Genomic DNA, 25693 nt, shown 5'->3' with positions numbered 1-25693 from the left:
GGTCAGAGAGAACAGTACGAAAGACCTGGAATGGATGTCTTGTTCAGAGATCATCAGTGCGTTGAGAGATTTCGACTTGACAAGAGAGCCATCCTTGAATTTCGCCATACGTGGAAGGGGTGCCAACAAGATAATTCCTAGGGATAGTTTTTGTCCTTGTGTGTACGAGTGTGTGTGTGTGTGTGTGTGTGTATCAAGGGACACACAGAATATAATAATCTGCAGTGGATTTAACGTCAAATGATCATTTCTCATGCATAAATAAAACCGAGAAAGTGATCTGAGGCTGTAGGACAGACGTGAGCATATTTAAAAAGATGGCACAGTGTTTCCCTGAGGCCTTGTTCGGGCGCTCAGGTTGATGCGTGTGGATTCGTCTTGGGGCTGCTGGATCTTGTAGCTTAAGCTGCGATAAAAGTTCAAGGCTATCAAACGCTTATAGTGTACTCAATTTAATGATAAAGAAAGTTATTAACCAAACTTAATTTCATACCTAACTGGCTCAGGAAATTTACTGCGTGACAGCCGTGGGCAGAAAGAACACTGTTCCAAACATTATAGGAATACTATATTATCATCTTAATGATTTCTTCACCTGACAACTTCTCCACAACTGACAAAAACCAAACAGCGTTATAGAAATACTATTGTAATATTTCAAGTCTATGTATCCTAATGATTTGGTAAATCCTTTGACTTTTTCTATTGTGCAACCATGAGGTTGGTATTTGTGGTTTTGAGTGAAATGTTTCAATAACGAGTGGATGCATTTCCATGACATTTGGTAAACACATTCATGTCTCCCACAGGAGGAATTGTAAGCACTTTGGTGATCCTCCAACTTTCCATCTAGCACCATCATCAGGTCAACATTTTGATTCATCAATACTTTGGTTTATTCATAAATTGAAATCTGCTGCATTTGTTTAATCAGTCAGACTTTTAAATGTTTTTCTGACTGATGGAGTGTGTCTTTTAATGTACGATGTGCATTGGGAAACCTTAAGCAAAGAAAGCTCAGCACAAGAACACGGTCCTTCAATCTTGACAGTGTGGATTAGAGAGTGTTTTCAGAAACTAAATGTGCATCTCAGTCAGTACAGTGCCAACACTGATCACATACACGTGTAGCTGACTTATGTCACCGACTCTGAAAGCGACCAACAGGTAAGAATAAAAGGTACAGGCTTTAAGTGAGGCTGTAACTTACCGGTAGGAAAGTCCACTTCGGTTGTGGAAGTAATTTGCTCTTCAATCCAGGGTGTAGCATGGACAGCAACACTCCAGTCACTCCAGGTTCCAATCTCTGTGTCCTTGGCAGCCACCTGTTGAACACAAGGACAGTATTTAGCAAATTAGAGGCATTCATTAATAAGCTTAAACATAATTTGAAAAGTCAGTAGATTGTGCAGGAACAGGCTGTATAAACTAAAAACATGAAGCATAGAGCAATACATGTATGTATGAATAAATAAATAAATACATTTATAGGTATGTATTTATATTTTATTGGTTTCTGATGGATCCAATTGTATTTGGTGGATTGTTTTAGGTCTGAAATGATCAGTCGGGTAAAATGACAAGACAGGAGATGTTACCTGGATGATGTATTCCTTCCCAGCATAGGCATCGGTGATGGTGTGGGAGGTGCTGTCAGATAGCTCCACCTAAACCGCCAAAGAACACAGCAGGTGGTCAGTTTGGATGACGGACCAGCACACTTGGGGTATGTTCCGTGAGTTAAAGTAATGTCGATTTTATTTTTGAAATCTGTACATATAGTAGTTAACAAAAGAGATGTATAAATATATGCCTTCTGTCTGAATGGATTACCATTGCCCTAGTGATACCAAATGTTCCAACATGATGAATTATGAAGATCCTCAGCTACAAGAGGCAGTCATGAGGCAACAAGTATCTTTGGTCAGAATGTCATATTCTACCTATAGGTCTACCTATAAAATATGTGCTCAGTATAGCTATCCTAGCCTGAGCCTTTCATGTTTAATGACGCGTCGATTCAGCTGTGCAATACAGCATACAACTTTTATTCAGTGCTTATTTATTTACAACAGACCTTTCTTTCAGCATTATTCTGTGCATAGGTCAACTTCGTTGCTTTATCCTTGCGGTGTTTTACATTTCACTGTTGAATTGATTGAAGCTGGATGCCCCCCCCCAGCCTCCACACGCATACTAACAGTCAGACACACTTGCAAAATACCAGTGGCATAATTGATGATTATCCCAGAATGCTTTGGCATCAATGCCACATCATTTTACAACACAGTGTAATGCATGCCAACATTTGAAAGCCTTTTGTGTACACTTTAATTTGCAGAGCGCAATGAATGAATGAACAAAAACGGTTTGAGTCATGGGAGTGTATGAGAGCATGATTTGCTGCCTCTCTAATTCACGGTTACTTTTGTGTGTGTGTGTGTGTGTGTGTGTGTGTGTGTGTGTGTGTGTGCTTGTGTGTTTTTGTTTGCCTTCGGCCTGTATCTGAAAGACTCAAGGAAAACTTGGGGGGTGATGCATTTTCTACTGCTAAAGTTGAATTAAATGATTTATGGACATGCCTACACATGCATGCACACACACACACCTACTGTAGGTGATTCAGACTGAATCTAGAGCTTGAGGTTATCTGGAATTCTTTATTGTGTTTTTTTTTTATTGTGTTGGCCTGACTGTGCAGTATATTGTGAACACAAACTCAAATTTGGTACTATGCAATACATTTACCTCATTTCAACAATACTACCAAAGTATTTTGGAAGAGCAGACATTTCTTACTGAATGGCATCTTATCTTTAGAGAACGACAGCAGAGTAAATCTTCTTTTCTGCTCCGTAATAAATGAGTGATTGACCGTGGTCATCTTGATAATCTTGAATTGTTGGTGCACATCTCGCTCAATCTATCTTCTGAAATTGTTTTTATGGTAATGTCTGCCAGTAACGGTGAATGAAATTTGGATGAATGGTATACAAACAATCACATCTCTGTGAAAATGTAAACTTATAAAACATCTGATGGACAATTTTAGAAACAATTTACATCAGACTATCCTGATGACACTAACTAAATCAGTTCGTTGTGAGTCTGTATATTTCACTCTGCATAAATGATGGACGTGATGGCCAAAACTAGAAAAATAAGACCAAAAGTTATAATAAAACAGAACTGTCCTTCTAAATATTCTTGGTATCTCCGGGGCTGGGATTAAAAACCCCTCACACACCATATCATTTTTGCTAACCACCAGCCGTAACCAAGCCTCCGATTGGAGTTTCCCTTTTAGTTCTTCAGGATGTGCAAATCTGGAGTCGATCTGACAAATAACACCCCCCCCCTCTGTCTTCCTGTAATCGGTCTCCCATCGCTCACCCTCTCTGTAAAGTTGGCCCTTCTGTTTTCAACTTTGCCATCACAGCCTCTCTCTATCTGCTCCCACTCTTTGTCTCTCGCCCCCTGTCCCTCTGTTTGGATGGAAGTTCAGGCTTTATCTGCCTCACCGAGCGCTACATTTATAGGCTTAATTTCATTAGTGGAATGCAATAGTCCAAGCATGTGTGCGTGTTACATGTGTGTGGATAGACTTTGTGTATAGCGTGTGTGCATGTATGCGTTAACAGACGTGTGTGCAGCCTTTGAGCTTAAAACGTCCACTGTTTATGTGAAGTCCAACCAGCGTATCGAACCATAGCTTCTATCAGCATTCCTTTCTGACTCTGATGTGTGTGTGTGTGTGTGTGTGCTTGCATACTAATGTCGACCGTGTGAAAGCTTGTGAAAGTTCAGCCAGACACGTACGTCTGTTTGATTCCGTGTGTTCATGTAATTCTGTGCATGTGCCTTCATATTCTTGCATGTGTGTGTCTGTGTGTGTGTGTGTTTTTGTGTGTGCTTGCATTTGATTTGATTGAAAAAAAGAAAACACCAGTTTGGGAAAGTATTCCTCTCTACATTTGTGTTTGTGTTTCTTTCTATGCACATGTTTACTCTCAAGTCAGTCCATGTCTGATGCATTGTTGTTTCTGCTCACAAGGCTGATCTGGATCTAGTGCTTGAGCGTGTGCGTGTGTGCACATGTATGTGAACTACGGATATGTTTATATGTGAAGGAGTACTGTATATGGAGTAAACAGCTTGCAGATGAACACTTCCAGAGAGATGGATGTGTTACTGCGTTCCCAAGTGGCTAAATAGGGAGAAGTGTGAGCAGCACTTTATATCACGTACTAGACGGAGAGAGGAGGGGAGAGAGAGGGGAGGGGAGGATGCACTGAGAATGCGTGAGGGAAGAGGGGAGATAGATGGGAGGAGGACATGCATTTTGGAGAGGCTTGTTGCTTTTGCTGCCAAAAAAACGCTGTCAGATCTTTCACACTGCAAGACCAAGCCTGTGTGTTGTGGCAGTGGTGGTGAAGGGATGTATATTTACTTGTTGCGTGTGTGTGTGTGTGAGAGAGAGATTATTTATGCTTCACATGTGTCTGCAGGGCCGATGTATTGTATACTAAGCTGTTTCGAACTTTAAAGAAAAAAGTGAGTGCAATTGTATGTGTATGTGACTCAGTGACTCCTCCACACTCACTGGCACAAAGGAAAGCAGCACAAACACATTGTCACTCCCAACACCCAAATATTTACCTTGCCACAATCACGTTCCATCGACTCAGTGTAAATACACTGTGTTCACTTACCCCAAGATATAATGCGATAATGATAATAATAAAGATTCTACCCAAATGGAATGACCACAAAATGGTCTACTTTGAAAGCAATGATCCCTAAATGTCCTCACTTTGGAGACATTTCCTCATTTCCTGCATAAACACCATATGTCAGTTCATTGTAAACAGCATATGTGAGCATGAATGCTTGACGATGAACTGGAGCAAACAGAGATGTCGGCCTGGTATTATTGCAGGAAGCCACGAGGGAGGCAGCACACCTGGATTTTCTAACCCTTTGAACATGTATGGAATGCTAACTCATTGTTGCTTCCTCCCTAAACCAAGTTCAACAGCTGCTTTACAGCAAAAACAACCCAAACCGCAGAATCCACAGTTTAAGATGAGTGCTGAATAAACATTTTACTTGGCCTAACACTCAACGGCTGCGATCACGTTTTGCCAGCTAGCTCCTCTTAGCTAGAGCAACGGCATTGCCAAAGTCATTGTGATCAACCAACTGTCTAGATGCTGCCGTAAGTAAACACAGTGCACAGAAATGGTAGCCAAAACGCTACCTACCTAGCCAGCTAACTAGCTGGGTTGTGAGTTTGGATCATTTTGGTTTCTCGGTTCAGTTTTCTCAGTGTTACTGTTAGCTAGAAAGTGACATTATGAAGTAAAAAGTCCAGCAAAAAAAACAATAAAATAAAAATAAACAATGTAAGAATGATGAAATGACATTTCATTATAATGAGTTGAGTTTTAGTAACTTTACTAACTTGAATTATTGTTTTAGAGAAGCTTAGAAATTCACTCACACACACACACATACAAACACAGCTTAGTGCTACTAAGCACACACACACACACACACACACTCACACACACACACACACACACACACACACACACACACACACACACACACACACACACTCCCCAAGAGCCTCTACACAAATCCAGACAATGAGAGGGGCAGAGAGAGGAGATGTGAACATTCCTCAGGGATTGCATAAGGAACTGTGAGAAAAAGAAGTGACCCTTTATTTTTCACACATCCTTTATTTCCCCATTCTCCTCCACGCTTCTTTCCTCTCCTTTCCTTCCTATTCTCTTCCCTCTCTTTTTTGTCATGCGCCCTAATAACTCCTACTGAATACATTTCTTTCTCGTGCCTTCTTTAATCATTATCCTATCTTGTGCTTGTGTTTACTGTTGCAAAAACCTCAAACAAATTCCCCACTGGGATCAATACAGTTTAATCTTACTGTGATGTTGTGGAAATTAAAAGTAAGGAATGAACTCCAGCTGATCCCTATGATTACCATTAAAAACAGGGCATACTAGGGGTCCAATAAATCCAATAAATATATGTAAAATATTCTCATTATAACCTGCATCAGGGGGATTATAGTTGCGATCATATATTTAGTCATATACTGTATACTAAATATAGGCGCATAGGCTATGGAATAAAGCACCATACATTTACTGTAGGTCAGAGATGGAAATGACAATGACATAAGCAGAACAGTCGGCAGACAACAGGGAAAATATGTAAAGACAGAGAAGAGCAGACAGACAGAAGAATATGGAAGAATGAAGAGACTGACGAAACAGGGAAATGCAAAAAAGAGGCAGTCGAATGAAGCAAGAGAGAAGGAAAAGCAGAGAGAGGGAGACATGGAGAAAATTGGCGTCGGTGGTCAGATCTAATCCAGTGAGCATGTCTGTTGTCCTGGAAAGGAAACCCAATTATATGGCACTTCCACTGGCCCGATGGCGCTCTGTGTGTGTATGTGTGTGCACTGAGAAGGTTGGTCTCATTAGGTTGACTGACAGCTCCCATTTTTCCACCGCACACTCCTCCCATTTGAGAACACACACACACAGACACACACGCACGCACACACAGAAACGCCAAGACCAGGGGTAATTTCTCAGACAGTATTTCTCTCTTTGAAGCCCCAATCGCCATAGCAGCAATTACTGTAAAAGGCAGCTAAACCCCCCCCCCCCCCCCCCCAAGCCAATCTAAAATCCAGAGCTAGACCTTGCACCCTTAAAAAGCATGCGGCAGTTTCAACAACAAAGCGGTGGTGGAGGTGTCTCAACATTAACTCGGGTTTATGCTGTCATGTCGGCATGCCAAAAACGAACAAGTCACGAAAGATAGAATTTGAATCAGGATGAATCCCCGTCTTATCTTCCTCCCCTTCCGTAACAACTTTATTCTGTCTTGTTACCAACATTGTTTTCATGGAGATGGATATATGAACAAATGAAGCTTGAATAAAAAGAAATATGCACATTTTCTTGGCGAACTGCCCAGCGTGTACCATGCTTCTCATCCAATGCGAGTTGGGATAGGTCTCAACCCCACATGGCCCTCCAAAGGATAAGTGGGTTTTTGGGATTCTGGTTTCTTTGTCAGTGATTTATAATGGTAAATGGCCTGCATTTATATAGCTTCTTTATGCTGAGAACATTGCAAGGCACTTTACAAAGTCTCCCATTAACCCACTCAAACTTCATACACACCTAATTTGCACACTGGAAGCAGCCTTGAGTTACACCGCCGCGCTCAGGGACACTTCAACATGCAGTTGGAAGAGGAAACTGTTAAGGTGCTATAACCTCTGCCTGTCAACGCTCAATTGTATGGTTTGTTAGCTTTGACAATGGAATTAAAAGAAAGTCGGACTGTATGACATTTTAAAAATGTATCTGATATTTGATGGACAGAGTGCCTTCGGAATGTCTGAGACTCGGACTGGAAGTTATTTAGATCTCTTATTTTTGCTTTGAACATTATCGGATGTTGACTTCATGTGCTGGACAGAAAGTCTGACATCCAAGTCTTCTAAGTGGCTGATTGAATCAAGTGATGTTTGGTCAGAAAATGACAAATAGCATTAATTGTTATAGACTTTGCCGTAGGTTGTCAAAGCTGTAGAAAAGAATCCAAAAAAAAAACAGCCAGCGACAGCACAGTGAGCTTTGCATAGTATGCTGAGCGAGCGCTCAATGATTGTTTCTGCTCGACACTCTCTCTAAGGCTGCCCCCTTATTTCAATTATTTGTCGGAAAGCCTCTAATTGAATCATCAGTCACTCACTGAAATGATCAGACAGACCGCCGAGTTGTAGCCCGCAGAACGATGCACGATAAAAGCTGAACCTGACAGGACACGTTGAGTGGTGAAGCTGCTGCGCGCCAGCTGAACCACAGTCCTCCAAAGCGAGCTGCGCTGCTCAATGGCAGCTGGCACTGCTCATCAGAAGCTGTTGCCTTTGGGGCAACAAAAAAAGTTATAATGCCTTATATATGTGTAATATTTACACTTACATTTTCAACCCATACTGACAGTTTTTCCGAGGCAGACTGTGTTTTTTTGAATAACCAATGCATTTTTCCCATCCAGGCAGCCACTGGTTTCTTTCAGCTTAAGTTCTTGCTTAGGGAAATCAAATCAAATTGTCAGATCTTAACAAGCTGTGGTGACTCCCATGTTTCATTTGGCGACTGAAATGTTCATCCTATCCAAAGTTGTGAGTTGTTTTGTTTACTTCCCCTTTGACTAACACACAAAGTACAACAATCTGATTTATATAAAATGATGTACAGTATATCTTTTATTAGATTCTGTCAAAGCCAACAGACTGCACAACCCATAACAAATCTCCAGTATGTATCTCTGTGTGTGCGTAATATAAATAATACAATTCAACTTTAATGTATTTTGACAGCAGAGCTAAATGATGATAGCTTTCCCATGTGAAAGGACTGAAACTGTCTGGTGTGTGTGTGTGTGTGTGTGTGTGTGTGTGTGTGTGTGTGTGTGTGTTTGTTCGAAAGATTTGATAAATGATCTGTCTGTGGCAGTGTCCTTTATATGGGATGTTTTCCCCAAACAAGGTCTAAACATTTATCATGTGCACCCATAGATACAAATGGATGGCTTGAGGGATGGATGGTTAGATAGCTGGCTAAATGCATGGAGGGAAGGGTGGATGGATGAATGGATGGATGAATGGGTGGGAGAGGGTACAGCTGTAGATTGCTGAGAGGAGGGAAAAGTGGTAGCTAGCGTAAGAAAGGGGAAAAGGTGAGAGGAGTGTAGAAAAAGAGGAACAGGACGGAATGAGAGCCAAAAATGTACAAAATCAGTGAAAAAAGGAGCAAAAAAGGGGGAAAAAAAACACAGGCACACATGCACTTACATACATTATATCTATTTGAATCTACTTACAATTACAACTACACAGACACACACACACACACACACACACACACACACACACACACACACACACACACACACACACACACACACACACACACACACACACACACACACACACACACACACACAGCTCCTGGTTCACTATTGATTCATCTAAGTGCTTGCAGGATGAAAGTGACTTTTGGCAAATGCCATTATTACACAGAAGAGCACACGGAGAGATAAAGAAAGTGAATAGAAGAGTGATAGGAAAGAAGGGCAATATTGACGAAGAGAAGGAGAGATGAGGATGAAGGAAAAAAGAGAGAAGGAAAATGATAGAGGGAGAAAAAGTGACAAAGAAAGTGAGGTGTGTGTGTGTGTGTGGGGGGGGGGGGGGGGGTGAGGGAGATGGATGGATGGGAGAGGGGGATGCAGCATGTCAGACAGAAGGACAAAGGAGAATAAATGTGGGATGAATAAATGAACGAAGGGCTAAGCCGTGTTGACGATGCTGACACATATTCCACCTCCTTTCTCTGCGCCGGCCGCTCCACTTATTGTGTCCCTCCTTCTTAACGTATGTGTGGGTGTGACAGTGCATAGACAGCTTATGGGTGGACAATGCAGATATACAGTGGGGCTCTGCGCATGGACTGCAATAAACTGAATCTTTTGCGTGTATGCATCTGCATGTGCAAGTGTTCCTCTCCGTCTGTATATGTCTGTTCCCGTTCACGAGAGCGCCTTGCATTGAAACGTGCGAGTTTTCAGTTGAGTTCAGCATCATCCCCCAAAGGGCAATTACAGCACGGCAGATGCAGTTCCACACAACGGAGAGAATATTGAGCAATCTGAAATTGTTCTTATCACAGTTGCTGGACCATTGCCTTAATTACAGCGAGAGTTTGAGTTCACGTCTCAGTGAAGGGAGTTTGAGGGCGGGATGGAAATGAAACAAGGCCATGGGAAACAGAACAATTCACTGACTGAACATTCACATGCATACAGATGTGCTTCCATATGGCGATTCTTTCGCACCTTTGATAGTCAACTCTTTATTACAGATTTTACTGAATTACATGAGTCCGGCCTGCCATGTTATGTTATGGACTCTTTGAAGCTGCAGCCTCAAGGAAAGAGATCACCGTCTTGACGGAGTGGATGATCAGGGTATAGTCCAAGGACCAAATTAGCCTTTTTGATTCCTCAAGTGCAAAACAGGGACGATAGCATGCACTGTTGCATCAGTTGCTTTGCTTCAATTAAAGGCTGCAGCACACACAGCACTAAATACAGAAGTAGTCGAGCTGTGGTTGCAGAGATGTGATGAAATTGCCACTCTTTTTGGACCAATAATGCACATGGAAATAAGACGGGGTGTTGTGTTGAGTCAATGTATGTCAACGAGCATGACGCATGTCCAGGTTCCAGTGTCATACACTTACTGTGTGTGTGTTGCCCTTTATGTACTGAAGCTGAGCTTATCTTTACTGAGCATCTTAACATTCTTGGTCAATCTATGTTTCAGTCCCAGCCTATTGACACCATACCAGGCACCGGTAAATAAAGCAAGAACCAATGAAATATATATGAGTTATGTCAGATGTATCATATTGGTTAAATATCTGTAATTGGAAGAACAGGGTCTTATATTGGTTAGATCTAAAGTCTCTCCTTCTCTTTAATTCTCTGTCTCGGCTTAAGATATTCCAGACGTTTTTTTGTCATCCCTCTCTCTTTTCTTCTCTTGAACATTCATCCATCTTTATTTAACTTGCAACAGTCAACATTCAATAGCCTTTGAAACTTTACTTTTAACGTAGTCTTCCCCTTTTTCTTCTTGTCTCTCACACTTTCATCTCGTGTATCTGTCTATTTGAGGCCAACTCTCCATATGAGCATTTCTCTATTCTTCTCTACACACCTCTTTCATCCACCATCCAATCTTCTTTCAACTTTTAGAATCAAATTAGTCTCAGGCTTCTATGCTTTATTTAACACAACATCTCAGTTTCCTTTTCTCAATCCCATTCTTTGTCACTCGTTTGTGGATTGTCACCCTATAACGTAAGTCCAAATGCTATCTATTAATGTCCGTCTCACTTATGTATACTGCCTCTTTCTCTTTATGGTGTCTCCCAGAGTCTGCTATCCATTCACGTTCTTCTCCCTCTTCGATGCACTCCATTCATCTCTACTTCAAAACTTTCCCCCATTTTCCTCCTTCTGTCTGAATCTCCATCAGTCTAAGTATCTGGGCCAGTCGTCCCTTCATTCCTCAGCAGGATGGATGGTTTCCTCTAAAGATCAATCTGATCACGCCGCCGCTTTCATTCCTAACTCAAAACACATTTCAAAATGTTACGCGTGAAAGCCATTCTCACCCACATTTAAGGTGAATTCCTCAGCAATACTAACAACTTAAATTAGTATTCAACCTCTGAGGCTATAATTAATGAGGTTTAGATGGGGCCAATAAACATTGCATCTTATTTTGGCAACCTCATTTAACTCTACCTAATGATTTATGCCACAGCTTTAAGCCTAAATGTTTTGCTCAAGAGTGCTATACAGTCATTAAATATGCAGTCTGCAGTATGCTCTGCCATGATCAGCTCTAATGGCAGTAGCCACTGACAAGCTGCTATAATCAACATATATTTATATAGAGGTTTCTGCTCATAACATGGCAACACCATTATATGTCAATATGAAAACTGCACATGCAATGGTGGGCTGGGTTTGTTCACAGGCACTCAAGAGGGGCAGACGTGTTAACATGCTCGTGTTATGGCAGCTTTCATTTGTTCTGTAGCATTAAGTCCAGCCCACAGAAACGATGGGAATGACTGTAACGGCCATTAAGAAGAAACAAATTCAGGGTCTGATAATCAGACTAAGTTGTCATTTCGTTTGCACAGTCTGTCACTGTGTTCATGCTAGACAATTATATATCTATTAACAAGCTCTCTCTGCAGGATTGAGGACCAACACTCTGAGCTAACTCCTCATAAAAGGGGCAGAAGTGCAATCATGAAATGATCACGGTGCAGAAGTGGTTCCCCCCTTCTGAAAACCACATTTACTGCTGCAAAAATGAAAAGCACCACCATGAAGACATCCATCAAAGAACACTGCAAAAGCCAAAAACCCTGCGGTCTTTCAGCTGTCACCCACCCTATTTGTGTAATTTACAAATTATGTGTTCTTAGCCAATCCAAATATTGACTTAAGGTTTCCCATCTTTCCCGCTATGCACCGGTTCACATATTGATTGATTAGTGTTGAGGGCACCAAGGTGAACTAAGAGTGTGTGCCAAGTTTAATCATCAATTTATACCACAAAGATCTGAGGCGTAATTTTAACTTTCCTCATTCCAACTGCTGTGAGAATGAGAAGGAGAGAGTGAATGTGGATAATAACCGTATATGTGTGACTAAAGGTCTGAGCATAGCTCTAACATGTAGCTAGATAGCTGTGGTGCATGTTGGATAACTAAATGTAGTTTTACTGTGACATATTGTTCCATTTCTTGTTTAGAGATTGCAGGAAAAATAATGCAAAAATACCTTTCAGTAGTTCCCTGAGGCCGAAATAACATTTTCAGTTTGAGTGTTTTGTTTCAACACTTAAAAACCTAAAAACAATTCAGTGGTTAATAATATAAAACTGATCAAAACTTTTGAGAAGCAGGAATCAGCTAATCCTTGTACTTGATGAATCACTTGAAACATTAAATCAATAAGTCTAATTGCTGTAATTAATATCAACAATAAGCCCCCAGTTCATTGCTGGGAACGGACTGCAAGCAGCCTAATTAGGAGAATAATTAAAACTAAGAATGTCTTGAGGGTTCGCTCATCTCAGGTGCATTCACATCTTCAGTTCAGCTGTGTCTGAACTAGGAGAACGCAACACCAAGTGGTGCCAAATAGTCACAGTGAAAATGATTTGATACATTGATATTTTACATATTATTTCATGTTTATCATACTGAACAAATGACACAAACGACAGATGAAGATACCCCCCACATAAATGCGTGAAGAGCTGCTGTTATGGTAAATGGAAAGACATAGGAAAGAGTGAGAACAAAGGAAGGAAATGTTGACACAGTGAGGTAACGACAGAGACACTTGTTGAAGGATACATGCCGGAATGGAAAGCGCGAGAGGACGACTGACAAAGAAAATGTGTGTTTTTCCATGTGAGAGTCTGTAACCCAAGTTCTTGGAACAACACCATTGCGAACCATTGACGGGCATGATAATAACGCTGCAATGCTAGACCTTAGTAGAGGGAGCATTCATCCCAGGAATCCTATAGTGGACACATATGCTTTTACTATACGAAGCCCTGAGGGATCTGAACCTACAAAAAAGAGTCAGATACAGTAACATAGACCAAAGAAGCTGAGCGATTATGTCTGTCTGACTAGGGATCAAACTCAAACCGATACAGGTTGGATCATTTCATATCTAACTGGTCTCAGAGGCATCTCTCTGGACAAATAACTACAGTCTATTTTTCTATAGATGACAAAAACTGGTAAAAAATTAGATTTTTTCATTGTTAAAAGACAATCTATCTTGCCTCTGGAAAACTTGCCATTTCCTTTTGAGAAATATTTTTGCAATGAGGTGGAACTCAATCTGCAAAATGGAGGGAGGCCAGTCTTTTTCTTTAGAGCACCATTTCCAGAGAAAAAAATGAATACGTGCTCACCAGAGGTTTTCAAATACCATATAATGAATCATAATCTTACAGGTGTTTTTCAATGTTGACTTACAGCTTTTGGTAATGGAGCTGTATCTGGACAAACACTCTTGACCGTTTATAACTCCCTTCACTTACTGCATAGTTGTTACATGTGTCAGACAGACTTTTCTCAGGACAAGCTATGTTACTCATAAGTGAGGAGCTCATTTTTACAGTGTGTGATTAATGTCCATGTGTTTAGTTTTCACTTAATGTGTCGAATCGTGACCTCAAAACCAAATGCCAAACTGTACAGTTGTGTGAACTCTCTGTTTCTCTCTCTCTCCCTCTGTATCACACACACACACACACACACACACACACACACACACACACACACACACACACACACACACACACACACACACACACACACACACACACACACACACACACAGCAGCGCTACTCACATGCTGCCACTGCTCTTTGATGAGTGGCCGGTATCGCAGGAAGTATTTCAGAGGGAAGTTGTCGATGTCAGGCCAGGTGGCGGGGCTGTGCCAGGACACCTCCAGCCTGCGGGCGTTGAAACGGATCGGGGTCGCCGTGACGCGCTCCGGGGGGTCTGGTTTAACTGTGTGGTGGATGAGAACAGTTAGTTAAAGGGGCACCCCACCGATACAACACATACAAGTTCAGCATTTCTTGGAGCAGAGTTTACCACCCTGGAACTCCTGTTTAGCGCAGTGCCACCTTAGCTACAATGGCAATGCTGCGAGCAGTCCATTTCTATGTTTCAGGGACTCACACGGGGACTTTGCAACAAACCTTGTGACTGCATCTGAAAGCCGATACGTTTCCAACTGAACATATATATTTTTTGTCTGTTCTCGATGTGAGGCCAATTTATTATCGTGCAGTTCTGGAAATTGAGAAACACACGTTTTCGTCCATTTTTCAGTTCAAGCAGTGGTCATGACTGCTTGGCTCACAGTGGTGTGTTGTGACGGAACCGAGTGGAGTGGGGGTGCGGCAAAAATTCAAATTTTGTTGATAAAGCAATAATAATGCAGGAGGAGTATTTCTGCGATAATGTGAATACGACCTTTTGGCTTGCGACTTTAAATATTTGATAGAAAACATTATAAACTAGGGACATGGAGTTTGAAACATGAGGGAAGAGAAGGCCAGAGAAGGTCTAATGAAAGATGCTATTGAGGTGCATGATGCAGAGTTTTTGAACCTTGACTCATACTAGGAACTAAAAGACAGGATATTTCAGTCTCTAATGCATTTATTTATTTTTTTACTCTTAACCTTTTAAGGTTAAGAAGTCATTTATAAGAAGGGTTCTCTCTCTACGCCTCTTCCTTCTTATGACTAAGGATCATTATTATTATCATTATTGCATGGTTTTCTTAAGGTCACCATGTACTCCAATGAAAAATAAATATTCAGAGGGAGGTTGTTCATTTATCAGTGAAAGACAGCGGTGAGGACAAAGGCAGAAGCTGACAATGTTTGAGGGAACTGTTGCGAGGCAGAAGACGGGAAGCCTACGAGTCCCTGAGAGAAAGGCATGTATACATGTTGTGTTTCTGAATACCTGTCAACTGAGAAGGACACGCAGACAGAGAAATTGAGCCAATTCTATGCAATGCTTTTCATAAGATATTGAATGACCCGGTCTTTGTTGGATCACTCTCACTAGGGAACACACTGGCCTGCCACTTCAGCTACATGAAACCTTTTCTCAGCTACACACACGTATGATATTACAATAGAGAATGGATAGCTGCAGTAACAACCAGAATGTCTGATAATACACATACAGATAAAGTACAAGAGGATGAAATCAATTTGGGTGAAACCCGCAACGACATACATGCGGTAAGGCACCTAAACAGACAGCACTCAAAGCACATACAGACACAGACAAACAAACAGGCATCTCTCTCAGTGTGACCTTCATAGAATGAATAATGAAAATATGAAAGACCGATGGAGATGATAAAAGACAGATAAAAGCAGACCGACAGCTTTCTCCCTTGAGAAAGACATATTCATCTCATTGTGACCTTCTTCAAGTAAATGTGTGAAAAGATGAAATAGAGACGGGAAGAAATAAAGAGCGAGAGAGAGAAAGAAAGACGGAACAGTGCATACAGGCAGAATGAAACCAAAGTGAAGTCAGTAGAGACTAGAGATCAGAAACTCATCGTCTTTGTCCACATCCCGATTTGTCCAACAGAAGGAAACATGTGCAGGGACGGAACAAAACAGAGATAAATCTGTATGGGTAGGGAGTCCCCAAAGGCTTTTAAAGTATTCATCTGACTTGAAACAGAGTATGAGCTTTGTGTTGCATGAGTAATGAACACATTCTCCTTTTGAAGCACTTCTAATAATACTAGCGCTGAACGACGGAAAGGACTTCAATGAAAAGTGAGACAATGAGAGTCTGGGACGTCACTGACCAAAACACCAAAACATGGCGAGGAACAGATCAATGGGCTCAAAGCATTTCACAGCGTCCATTAAACTTAAAGGAATGTTGCAGGTAGATAGACATCCTTCTCAATTCTGTTCTGCAAATTGTCAATTGCCAACAAATTCAAATGAGGTTGTAATTTTATCAAATGTAATTTTTGTCCATGCTCGGCCTGAAAACGTCTGTCATGACTCCCTTGACTCCGTTCATTCACATTTGCATCCACATTACCGTTACTCTTTCCTCCTTTAAGTCTCATGTTGCAACATTCACTGCAGCCCGTTCTGTCTCTCTGGTGATGATGCAAGTGAACAGGTATACCGTAACATAAAAGTCTAATCTTTCAAACAGCTATACTTGCGAGACCATTATGCTCACTGTCTTGCTGAAAATGGAACAAGAGAGTGGGAGGGAGAGTGGCTAATCTTTCTTTCTAAAAAAGAAAAAGTGTAGCTTCAAGGCTGTCCAGGTGGCAAAGACTGTGCAGCAATCAAGCAGTAAAACAGAAGAGAACTGCAAAAGCTACATCTGCTCGTAGATGTACGCTTACCAAAGTACATGACCTGAATATCTGATTGTAGTGTTTCTAAAACCATTACTGTGCAGCATCTAGTGCTTTTACTTAATGCAGCCAGGTTTGTATGCCTGCTAAAAAAAAACACAAGACATCTAGAAACCCTGTAGCTCTTCTCTCCCACACTACGCCAGATTTCCTTTCAAATAAATGGGCTTTTAAAAAAAAAAGAAGAAGAAAGAAGTGGAATCTATGAATCGTTTTAAAGCAAAACAGATGTTTGATGGGGGAAATAGAGAGAAAATGAGTGCTTCGATCTGCAGTGAAATCTTACAGAAATAAGGAAAATGGAACGAAAAGGGTAAAAAAATTGTCCTCTTTTTTTAAAAGAAGTACGGCACAATAGCTCCTCCTTCCATTCAGGCTCATTGTTGGAAGCAGACTGTATTTTAATTAGGAGGTAATTCCAACTAAACTCTACTGTACATGAAATGTGTAACAAGTGCCATTCTATGTGCACAAACGTTTTGTGGGTGTACAGTAAATGTAAAGCATGGCAGTAACAGAGCACGGATTGGGTTCCTTTCATGGACTCACTGAAACAAAATCTCCTGCTCACATAATTAAATGACTAGAACGTACGTCCTTAATTCACATGGCTGCTGTCCTATTTGTTCAAAGCTACAACAGGCAAAGAGAATAAATGGGAATTTTAAAAAGCACATCAGAAAGTTCTGTGTCAGGTTTTCTCTCATGCAAAATAAATTATAGATGGCAGTCATACTCCAACATATCTTCTCATATCTGGAATACTAAGACCACGGGGAGTTTATTAATATGAAGCAGATCTGCAGCTCTTGAGACAATGCCTGCGCCTTCGGTATTTTTAGTTGGAAGTTGGAACAGTAAGAAATCCGCTGCCGTCCCAGAGACAGTTGGACTTACGCTACGTTTTGTGCATGGTAGTAAACAGTGCATCTCTTAGTAAACATGCCTCTAAACGTCTGCCAGCTCTAGTTGTCTAGCTGCTTTTTTTTGTAGACAATGCTGACATCTGACCTTCCTTGCTGAATCTGCTGAAATTAGAAAAATATGACAACAAACTGATTTTTTAAAATAGCTAAATCTTGAACAACAAACCAGCTTGTCAGTGCAGTCTGGGCTCCTTATTTGAAAAATATCAGAGACAAAAAAAAACGAGACAGCTACTGAAAATAGCTCCAGGGTGTTGCATTAAAGTATTTTACACTGCTGTTATTATCCTCTTAACTTCACTTCTATTGACTGAAGTCAACATGTACTGGCTCCTCCTAAGACCTGCACACAAACCACCGTAAAGCAGCCACAAGAGAAACCTGAATATGAGCCCTCCATTTCTAAGTATTAATTGAAAGGATGAAAGTGACAGACGATTTAATGGTGCTGGAAGAAACCTACTGCAGCTACATTCCCCCTTTGAAATTATATTCATTTTAATCACAAAGAATAAATAATGTAGTCCTTAATCATGCTCAGGTGGGCTAGTTAGAGTTGACAAAAAAAAATCTGTGTAAGTAAAACAAGCTTCAACTTTAGAAGTCTTTACACTTTAGACAAGATCAGTCATCGTTTGATCATCTTGGCACAGGAAAGCTTTAAGTTATCATTTGATGAGTCTGAAACTTCCATTGAGGGTTCTCTTTGTAACTGTACCCAGAGCATGCACATGTGAGGACACACACACACACACACACACACACACACACACACACACACACAATCTCTTCTAATTTCATCCCAGCTTTGGTCGGATGAACAAGGACAGTTGAGAATCTTCTTACTCCCACTCAGAATTCTGAAGTGCACCAGGAAGCATGAAATTGTTTTATTTATTTACGATCTGCCTCGTTGTCCCTGATAATGAATGTGGCTTACAACTTAGAATGGCATGGGAAATACTTTTAACAATGCAGGAACAAGGAGGAGATGAGGGGAGGAGAGCAAGAGGGGTGAGAGAAGGCAAACTATTTGAAACACTTAGAAAAAGTTAGAAAACAGATTAACCCAGCAAGGGAGAGGGGAAGACCCCATTCACAACAGTTTTTGTTTAATTTGAAAACTACATTTTTAGGCTTTGGCTTTCAACGAGCAATTTGTAAAATTAAAAAAAAAAGATCTTTTCAAAGTCTCTCTTATTTGCAAGATACTGTTCTTGTGTTCAAGTCTGAATAAAAAAGAGGTTCCTGTTGCTTTCAACTCTCATTGTGATCAATCAGCAGCTGCATTGTTTTGTAAGTTGTACTAAAATAAAAAGCAAGCGATCATGTAGCGCATTGCAGGCAAAGGAAGCAAGCTTTAGCCTGCTAAGACATAAAGTGTACATAAAGTCTACCGATATAATGTGGTGATACGACACTATTTTATTGTTTCCTAGCTGCAATTTAACTAAACAATTTAGACAAAAAGAAAACAAAATTTCGACTTAAAACACAGACTGTATATAAGAAGTGGACATCGTCACAGTGACATCACCCATTGGTTTGTGGGCTGCTGTTTTCTAAATGAACATCATGCTGTATTGAAGAAGACTTGAATCTAGCGATTAAGACAATAAACTCATGTTTACAATGTTTACTGAGGTAATAAATCAAGTGAGAAGCAGAGTTATTTTCTCATAGACTTCTTTTTGCAACTAGAGGAGTCGCCCCCTGCTGGCTATTAGATAGAATACATGGAATGCTTTAAGGCTTTACTCTTCAGAATGGGAGGTTGCCGCCTGGCTTAAAAGCAAACTTTAAGAAATGTATCTAAAAATAATAGTGAGGACGGACGACATTTGTCACACAAATGGTATTTGAGAAGCTGTGGCTGGTGATAGAGAAGGAGGAAGAAGCAAAATAGGAGGGAACAGGGGAAGAAGTACAAAGTCACATGAAGGGTACGTGGGCATAAAAGAGAAAGCAGAAGGAAAGAAAGGAGCAGTGGGGTGTTTTGCGATCACCAATAGTTGAGGGATATTTCCTCAGCCGAGGCGCTAATCCGGCTAGTATTAGCATTTTCATGAGTCCTGTGTCCGGGGCTTGGCAGAGCATGTCACTGCCTCATTTGGTTACGTATGTACACACACACACACACACTCTCTCTTTTTCAATACCTCGCCCTCTCGGCCGACACACTCCACACAGTCGCTCACAGCCCCATTGGTGTCTGTGTGTGTGTTTATGCATCATGCACACCCATATCGCGCTCTGAGCATTACAACAGAGCTGAGGACCGCTGGCAGCACTTCCCTTATCTATTAAAGTACTTCTCATTCCTTCTTTAAAATGGATTTCTCCTCTTCACTGCTTTCCAGCCTGAGTCGCTTATGAATTCTAAGAGTCTTGCTATTATTATATAGCCTTCTGCCGCCTAAGTGAACAAAAACTTCACAATCCAAACTGTATTTATTTTTCAAACTACTTACCACATTAATGAATTTTATAATTTAAAAGGGGAAAAAGCAGATGAAGTAACAAACTTTTCTGGTTAATTCTTACATTAAATATGACTAAAAATATGCTTCCATTGCAGCTGCTGTTTGGGTTATCTGCTACTTTCAGTGAGAAACCAGACCTTTGATTTGTGACTGCCACAACCCGTCCAAGCCTCAAATACTGTTTGCTGCAGAAAAGGTTCAGAGGTAGCATGTTTATTATATAGTGCCTTTGGTAATGACAGGGGTGCACAGTCAGTGGGTTTCTTGCTAATGGACTGCTGTTGGTTAAAGCAAAAAAGAAAAAGCTGTGCACTCTCCTTTCAGCTGGGAGACATTTATTTGGCCATTGAAATTCCAATTTCCTTTGTCTTTCTGGCACCGAGCACAACTGTGTGTGCAACAAATCTCCGAAGGGAACAAGAAGTCAATGAAATCAGTCATCTGTGGTCAAGCAAATGCGTTACCATTGCTCAAGGGTTGGCATCCTCAAAGAGATGCCTCGACACTCTGCGTCTTAATTCTTATTTTTGTTGCCAAATTTTTTGTCGATCTGTGTGGGAAAAGGATCTCAGATGTGTCCCTGAACTAAGTTCAAATAAAGAGCTGCTTATAAACTTTAATGAAAAGCGTTAATACTCTGCAGCCTGAATGAGTTAGAAGGAAACAAAAATGATCCATTCAAAACCTCTTCAGTAAACATTCCTGCTTCACCATGAACATGCATCGTGTTTGTATCAAATTTGGTTACAAGCGTGTAATAGAACACCACAACTATAATAACACTTCACATGGCATCTATCTTACCTATACTGGACTCTTCAAAAGAAGTTGTGGCAGAGGCTTTCCCCAAAGCATTGACTGCCGTCACATTCACTTTGTAGGGGAAGCTGGAGAAGACCTCGGGGAAACGTACACGACAGCGATTCTTGTGGTCTGGATCTTTCTGCACCTCCAGTGAACGCTGGTTGTGTCTGAAGAGCAGAGGAAAATGAAAAGTTAGGAGCAGATAGAGTAGAAACAAGGACAGACGTGAGTGAGGCAGAGGATGGTTTACTTCAACTTTTTAAACTGTTGATTATACCTCCTTAGGTTTTATCTTTGTACATTTGTTGTTTGGTCTTCAGGCCTAAATACGCCTTTACAACTTTATTTAGTCAGTCGTGAATATTTTTTGGGGCAAAAGGTAAAAAAAACAAACGCTGTTCAGAAGAATGGGGAGCTGTTGGCATAGAAATACAGTAAATAATCACTCAAAGCACCACCTGATGACTGGCTGAGCTGGACACTATACAGTAGTTACCAACGACTCTTGCTGTGAGTCCTCATTGTCCTCATCTATACTTCTCACTGTTCTCTCTTTTCCACTACTCAACATTATTCAAACAGAATGATGTCGGTGTTACAAAATCAGTGAAGGCAGAGTCCACCTGCTGTGGTGTGAGCTGTGGGACTCTGTGATCTGGGTGTGTCAAAGAGAACCTGAGGGAGGCGGACTCGCTGGGTCTCCATCCGCACAGTCTCTACGGTCTACCTACTGTTAAAACATGCCATCACCAAATTACCATAACCCCCTAGGTGACTTCGCGTCTTCATCCCCCTTTTTCAGGTTAGAGCAACAGACCCCTCAAAATATCTGTGTGTCCCAATGATTGCATGAATTAAAAAAAAGAATGCATATGTTGTAGTAAAACTTTAAGTCGTGTCACTTAATGTAAGCTAGGTCTTTGCATGACACACCAATAATGACTTTAGCATGTAATTGTAAAAGTTGCACCCAGACACAAGACCAATGCACTTACTGTACGTCCACTTCAAAGGTGGTGGGGATGTACGTCGGGTGCAGTTGGTGCCAGCTGCAGTAGAAGCCTTTAGGGTAGGTGTTGGATCGACAGGTGACTGTGGGCTCACGAGGAGGAACTGCAGAAAGAATAAAATAAAAAAAGACATGTTAACCTACAGAGTATATTATATAATTAAGAACTAAGCAGAGTTTTGGAAATAGGCTTTAAGAAAAAACAGAGACATACCAGAGAGATATCAAAGTAATACAGCTCCCATGAATTAAATCCAAAGCAGCTGTGTCTCTAATTACACATTTCCTCTTTGAATTATTCATTCTTGATCAACTATTTCATACATACATGACGTCACCGTTTTAATTAAGTTACGTCTCTGTGTTTTATGAGATATGCTTTTAATTTGTTTAGTTGTGATTGCTTGTGTTTGTGTAATTTATTTTTTTATTACACACATTAATTAAAGTTAGACTCATTAAGAGGGATCGATTTAGATCAATTATATACCTGCAAGCTAAAACAACTTCCTTTAGCTTTCATCACTTATATTTTGTATAAACCTCAAGCTTAGGCAAACCTAGAAGTATTAAAACTGATATCTTGATTCAATTTGTATTGAGAGACCACGTTGTTAAGAAATGTCAGGACAGATTCAACACCGGATTTTAATCAATGTATCACTCCTGCTCACTCTGTCACTGGGCAAACAGCATATCTGCTTCCTCTTGTTTTTATCTAATGACTGCAGCACGGTTAAATATTGTGACTGCAGGCAATTATTCTGAAATTGACTGTATTTGCATTGATTTTTTGTCCCCTAAGCCGTCTGAATGTTGGATGTAAAAGAAAAAGTGAGCTGAAAACCTTCTAGTGAAATATGTGTTAGCCAGGACACATGTCTGGGACAATTCAATCAAATTTAAATTATTTAAGAAAACGATTAATGCAGAAGGCGATGGAGAACATCTGGAGGAATTGGAGAGACAGAGGAAAGTAAAGAAGCTGGGATGGGAGATGGTGTGTGGAGAAAGGAAGGATATTGGAGTGGTGGAGCAACAGAAGAATAAAAGAGGGCGGCCAGAAAAAGTGATGTTACGCCAACTCTGGCCTCCTCCAAGATTAGGGCCTTTTCTTCACGGCTAGTCAACCGCGCACTCGTCCACCACTCCCTCTTTTTCTCCCCACAGCTTCTTACCCTTTTACCCTCGTTATCTCTACTGCATGTGACATACAGTGAGTGTACAGTGCGACATCACAAAAACCCATTTCTTTATGTTATGTTTTACCTATAAATCATTTTTCAACTCTGTATTCTGTTTCTTCTTTATCTTTTCTTGATCTAAATTGCAGCGTTTTCTATCCACACATGGTGCTTCATTGGCTATGCTGCAGTATATCGCTTTGATAATATATGGGGCTGGCATTGGACTTTAGTTATTAAATATTGGATCGCAGCCAGTAAGTATTGTATACTCCTGATAAGATACGTTGACTGATAACAGCCACGTTCACACACTTTGATTCTTCATATAGCAGTCAGTAATGCACACCAGAGTCGAATGGGTGGGATGGGTCATCCTGTCTTTAAGAGCCACTAACCCATTCAGTGTGGACATGGGAAACACTGCATGAGCTGCTCAGTCGAGCAGGATGTCTGTCCCCTGTGGGGAAAAAGGATAGCTCCCAATGTGTTTGTAGAACAGGACTTCTAGGGTGTGGCCAGAGAAAGAAAGTGAATGCTTTTACAGAACAGTGATGAAAGGAGACCCCACCCTACTTTAAGGAGCATAGAGAGAAATGGACTATTTCAAATAATATTTTCTGCTATTTTCAGTATTTTAGAGAGTTAAATTCAAGAGATTAGATTTGTGACCCTGAAATGGGGCTGATAAAGCGTGTTGTATTCTGAATGTCCTTTCAACAATGGCCTGAATGTTGATCTAGATAGAGATGCAATGATGTATAAAATGTTGCACAAAGTAAAGTAAAAGTACACAAAGTGTGTTAGACTCCAAATTGGAAACTAACACTGATGAGATAAAGGCTAAGAACTGTACATACCAGAAGTGTCCCCTATAGTTATACCATATATTTGGAGTGCATTATGATTACTATATGGCCCTTTAAACATCTATCTATAATAAATGAATGAATGAATTAAATATATATATATATTACTTAAACTTTGGATAACAAGATGTGGAACACGAAGCTAACCATTTATGTAAGTGTGTTAATATTGTTCACCATCTAATAAAGTCCGGATCATCATGAGCACCAATTTAGAAAGCTATAGTTATATTGGTGAGCAGAGATACCAGCAATCAGAAACGAGTATTTTGTGGCAAAAAAAGAAGCAACAATCAAAGTGTTTCAATGTGGGATAAAATGAACAGTGGAGAACAACAGCACGAGTGGAAAGGCAATCCCTCAGGAGGGAGGGAGTTACAACAAGCAGATGGGACAATTCCCGTCGACATCACATGTAAGTGCCACAGTGTGTTTTCTTTCTGTAGCGCTAGACAAAAATACCCAAGGGCCAATTTATCCAACACATCTCAAGTATTCCTCTCATCACTGATGATTATATAGGTTCATTTGCATCCAGTCTCAGAGACATTATCCTGTAATGTTTTGTAATTTCAGCATTAAGTAAGTGTGGTGCGGTTCCGTCTTTATCGCTGTCTGCTTCCTGTTGGATGCTGAAACTTCTCTCTTGGATGAATAATCTTGTTCTTGATGAAAAACATGAATACGAGTAATCCTATGTTTTGTATTTATGATGGCTAAATAAAATAATAACATTTCCACAAATTGTAGCAGCACCCTGTCTAATTATTTCATAATAATGATATCAGAACTACCCCTCAAGGAGTATTTGGCCACATACACCCACGCACACACAATCAAGAAGTAGGCTTGATTGGCTTCTATAGGGTCATTTCAGAGTCACACACAATAAGCTGTGTTTAAGCGGTCACCACGGCAACTAATTAGCCTGTCAATAACGTCAACGAGGAGGTGCCCGGGACGACATCCAATCACACTCAATTAATCACAGAGACTAATTGGGGCCATCTCAATCAATTGGCTCCTCATCTGAGAGCTTCCGTCAAAGTCACACACACCCACACACACAAAGAGAGCTGCAGGTATTCCTATCGGCTTTTTAGAATTAGCCATGATCAATCAAACCAGCTTATTACAGATCTGGAGAAGTTCAATGATAACAGAGGGAAGGTGAAGGAATGCAGGCGTGGAGAGGACGAGCAGAGATGTGTGTTGACGCCAGCTATGTTTGGAGTGGTTTGTTTGCACTCTGGAGTGTTTACTCCTTTAATTTAGTTTGTCTTGCCACGTGTGAGGGGCTTCAATCAAACCACTGCTGAGACACCTCGAACTGCAGTTCACTGGCAGTGCACTGTTGGGCTCCTCCAAGGGGACTAAAGTGTGTGCTTTGTTAAGAGGGAAAACGCGATCCGAACCATGAATACTACTGTAAACGTCCCCCATAACACAAAGGTGTATGTGTTTAAGGAGACAGATGTGGACATCTGAATGCTACGGTTTGAAACTCAAGCACAATAGAAAGAGGCGAGGACAAAGCAAACACTGGACTGCTGCTGATACAAGTTATCAAAACTTCGCCCAATGGAAGTTGCTTGGAAGTCCATGTGGTTTAAGTTTACACGCCCTGGATTGCTTGAGTAAGTGAGTAATCGGTCAGTTTGAGGAAAGTGCCTTGACTCGACTTAAGTGCTGCTATGAACCTGAAATAATAAAACACAATAAACTAAACAAACAGTTGAAGAGGAAATAAAG

The 25693-nt window shown here is 40.8% G+C and overlaps 1 protein-coding gene across 3 annotated transcripts in view; it reads right to left on the bottom strand.

Annotated features, from left to right (window-relative positions):
* The window catches only part of cntfr (ciliary neurotrophic factor receptor), a 200688-nt gene that overhangs the window by 7941 nt on the left and 167054 nt on the right, over positions 1–25693 (bottom strand). For all 3 annotated transcript variants that reach the window (XM_076079893.1, XM_076079894.1, XM_076079892.1), the window contains 5 exons: positions 21875–21992; positions 20880–21046; positions 14084–14247; positions 1599–1667; positions 1211–1325 (listed from right to left, as the gene is read on the bottom strand). In XM_076079893.1, coding sequence (XP_075936008.1) covers positions 1211–1325; positions 1599–1667; positions 14084–14247; positions 20880–21046; positions 21875–21992 — 633 coding nt within the window. The remainder of the gene's footprint in view (positions 1–1210; positions 1326–1598; positions 1668–14083; positions 14248–20879; positions 21047–21874; positions 21993–25693) is intronic.

The sequence above is a fragment of the Anarhichas minor genome, unplaced genomic scaffold (assembly GCF_050575085.1).
Source record: "Anarhichas minor isolate MPS153535 unplaced genomic scaffold, ASM5057508v1 ptg000073l, whole genome shotgun sequence".
Taxonomy (NCBI): domain Eukaryota; kingdom Metazoa; phylum Chordata; class Actinopteri; order Perciformes; family Anarhichadidae; genus Anarhichas; species Anarhichas minor.
This window is presented reverse-complemented; position numbering and strand designations above follow the sequence as displayed.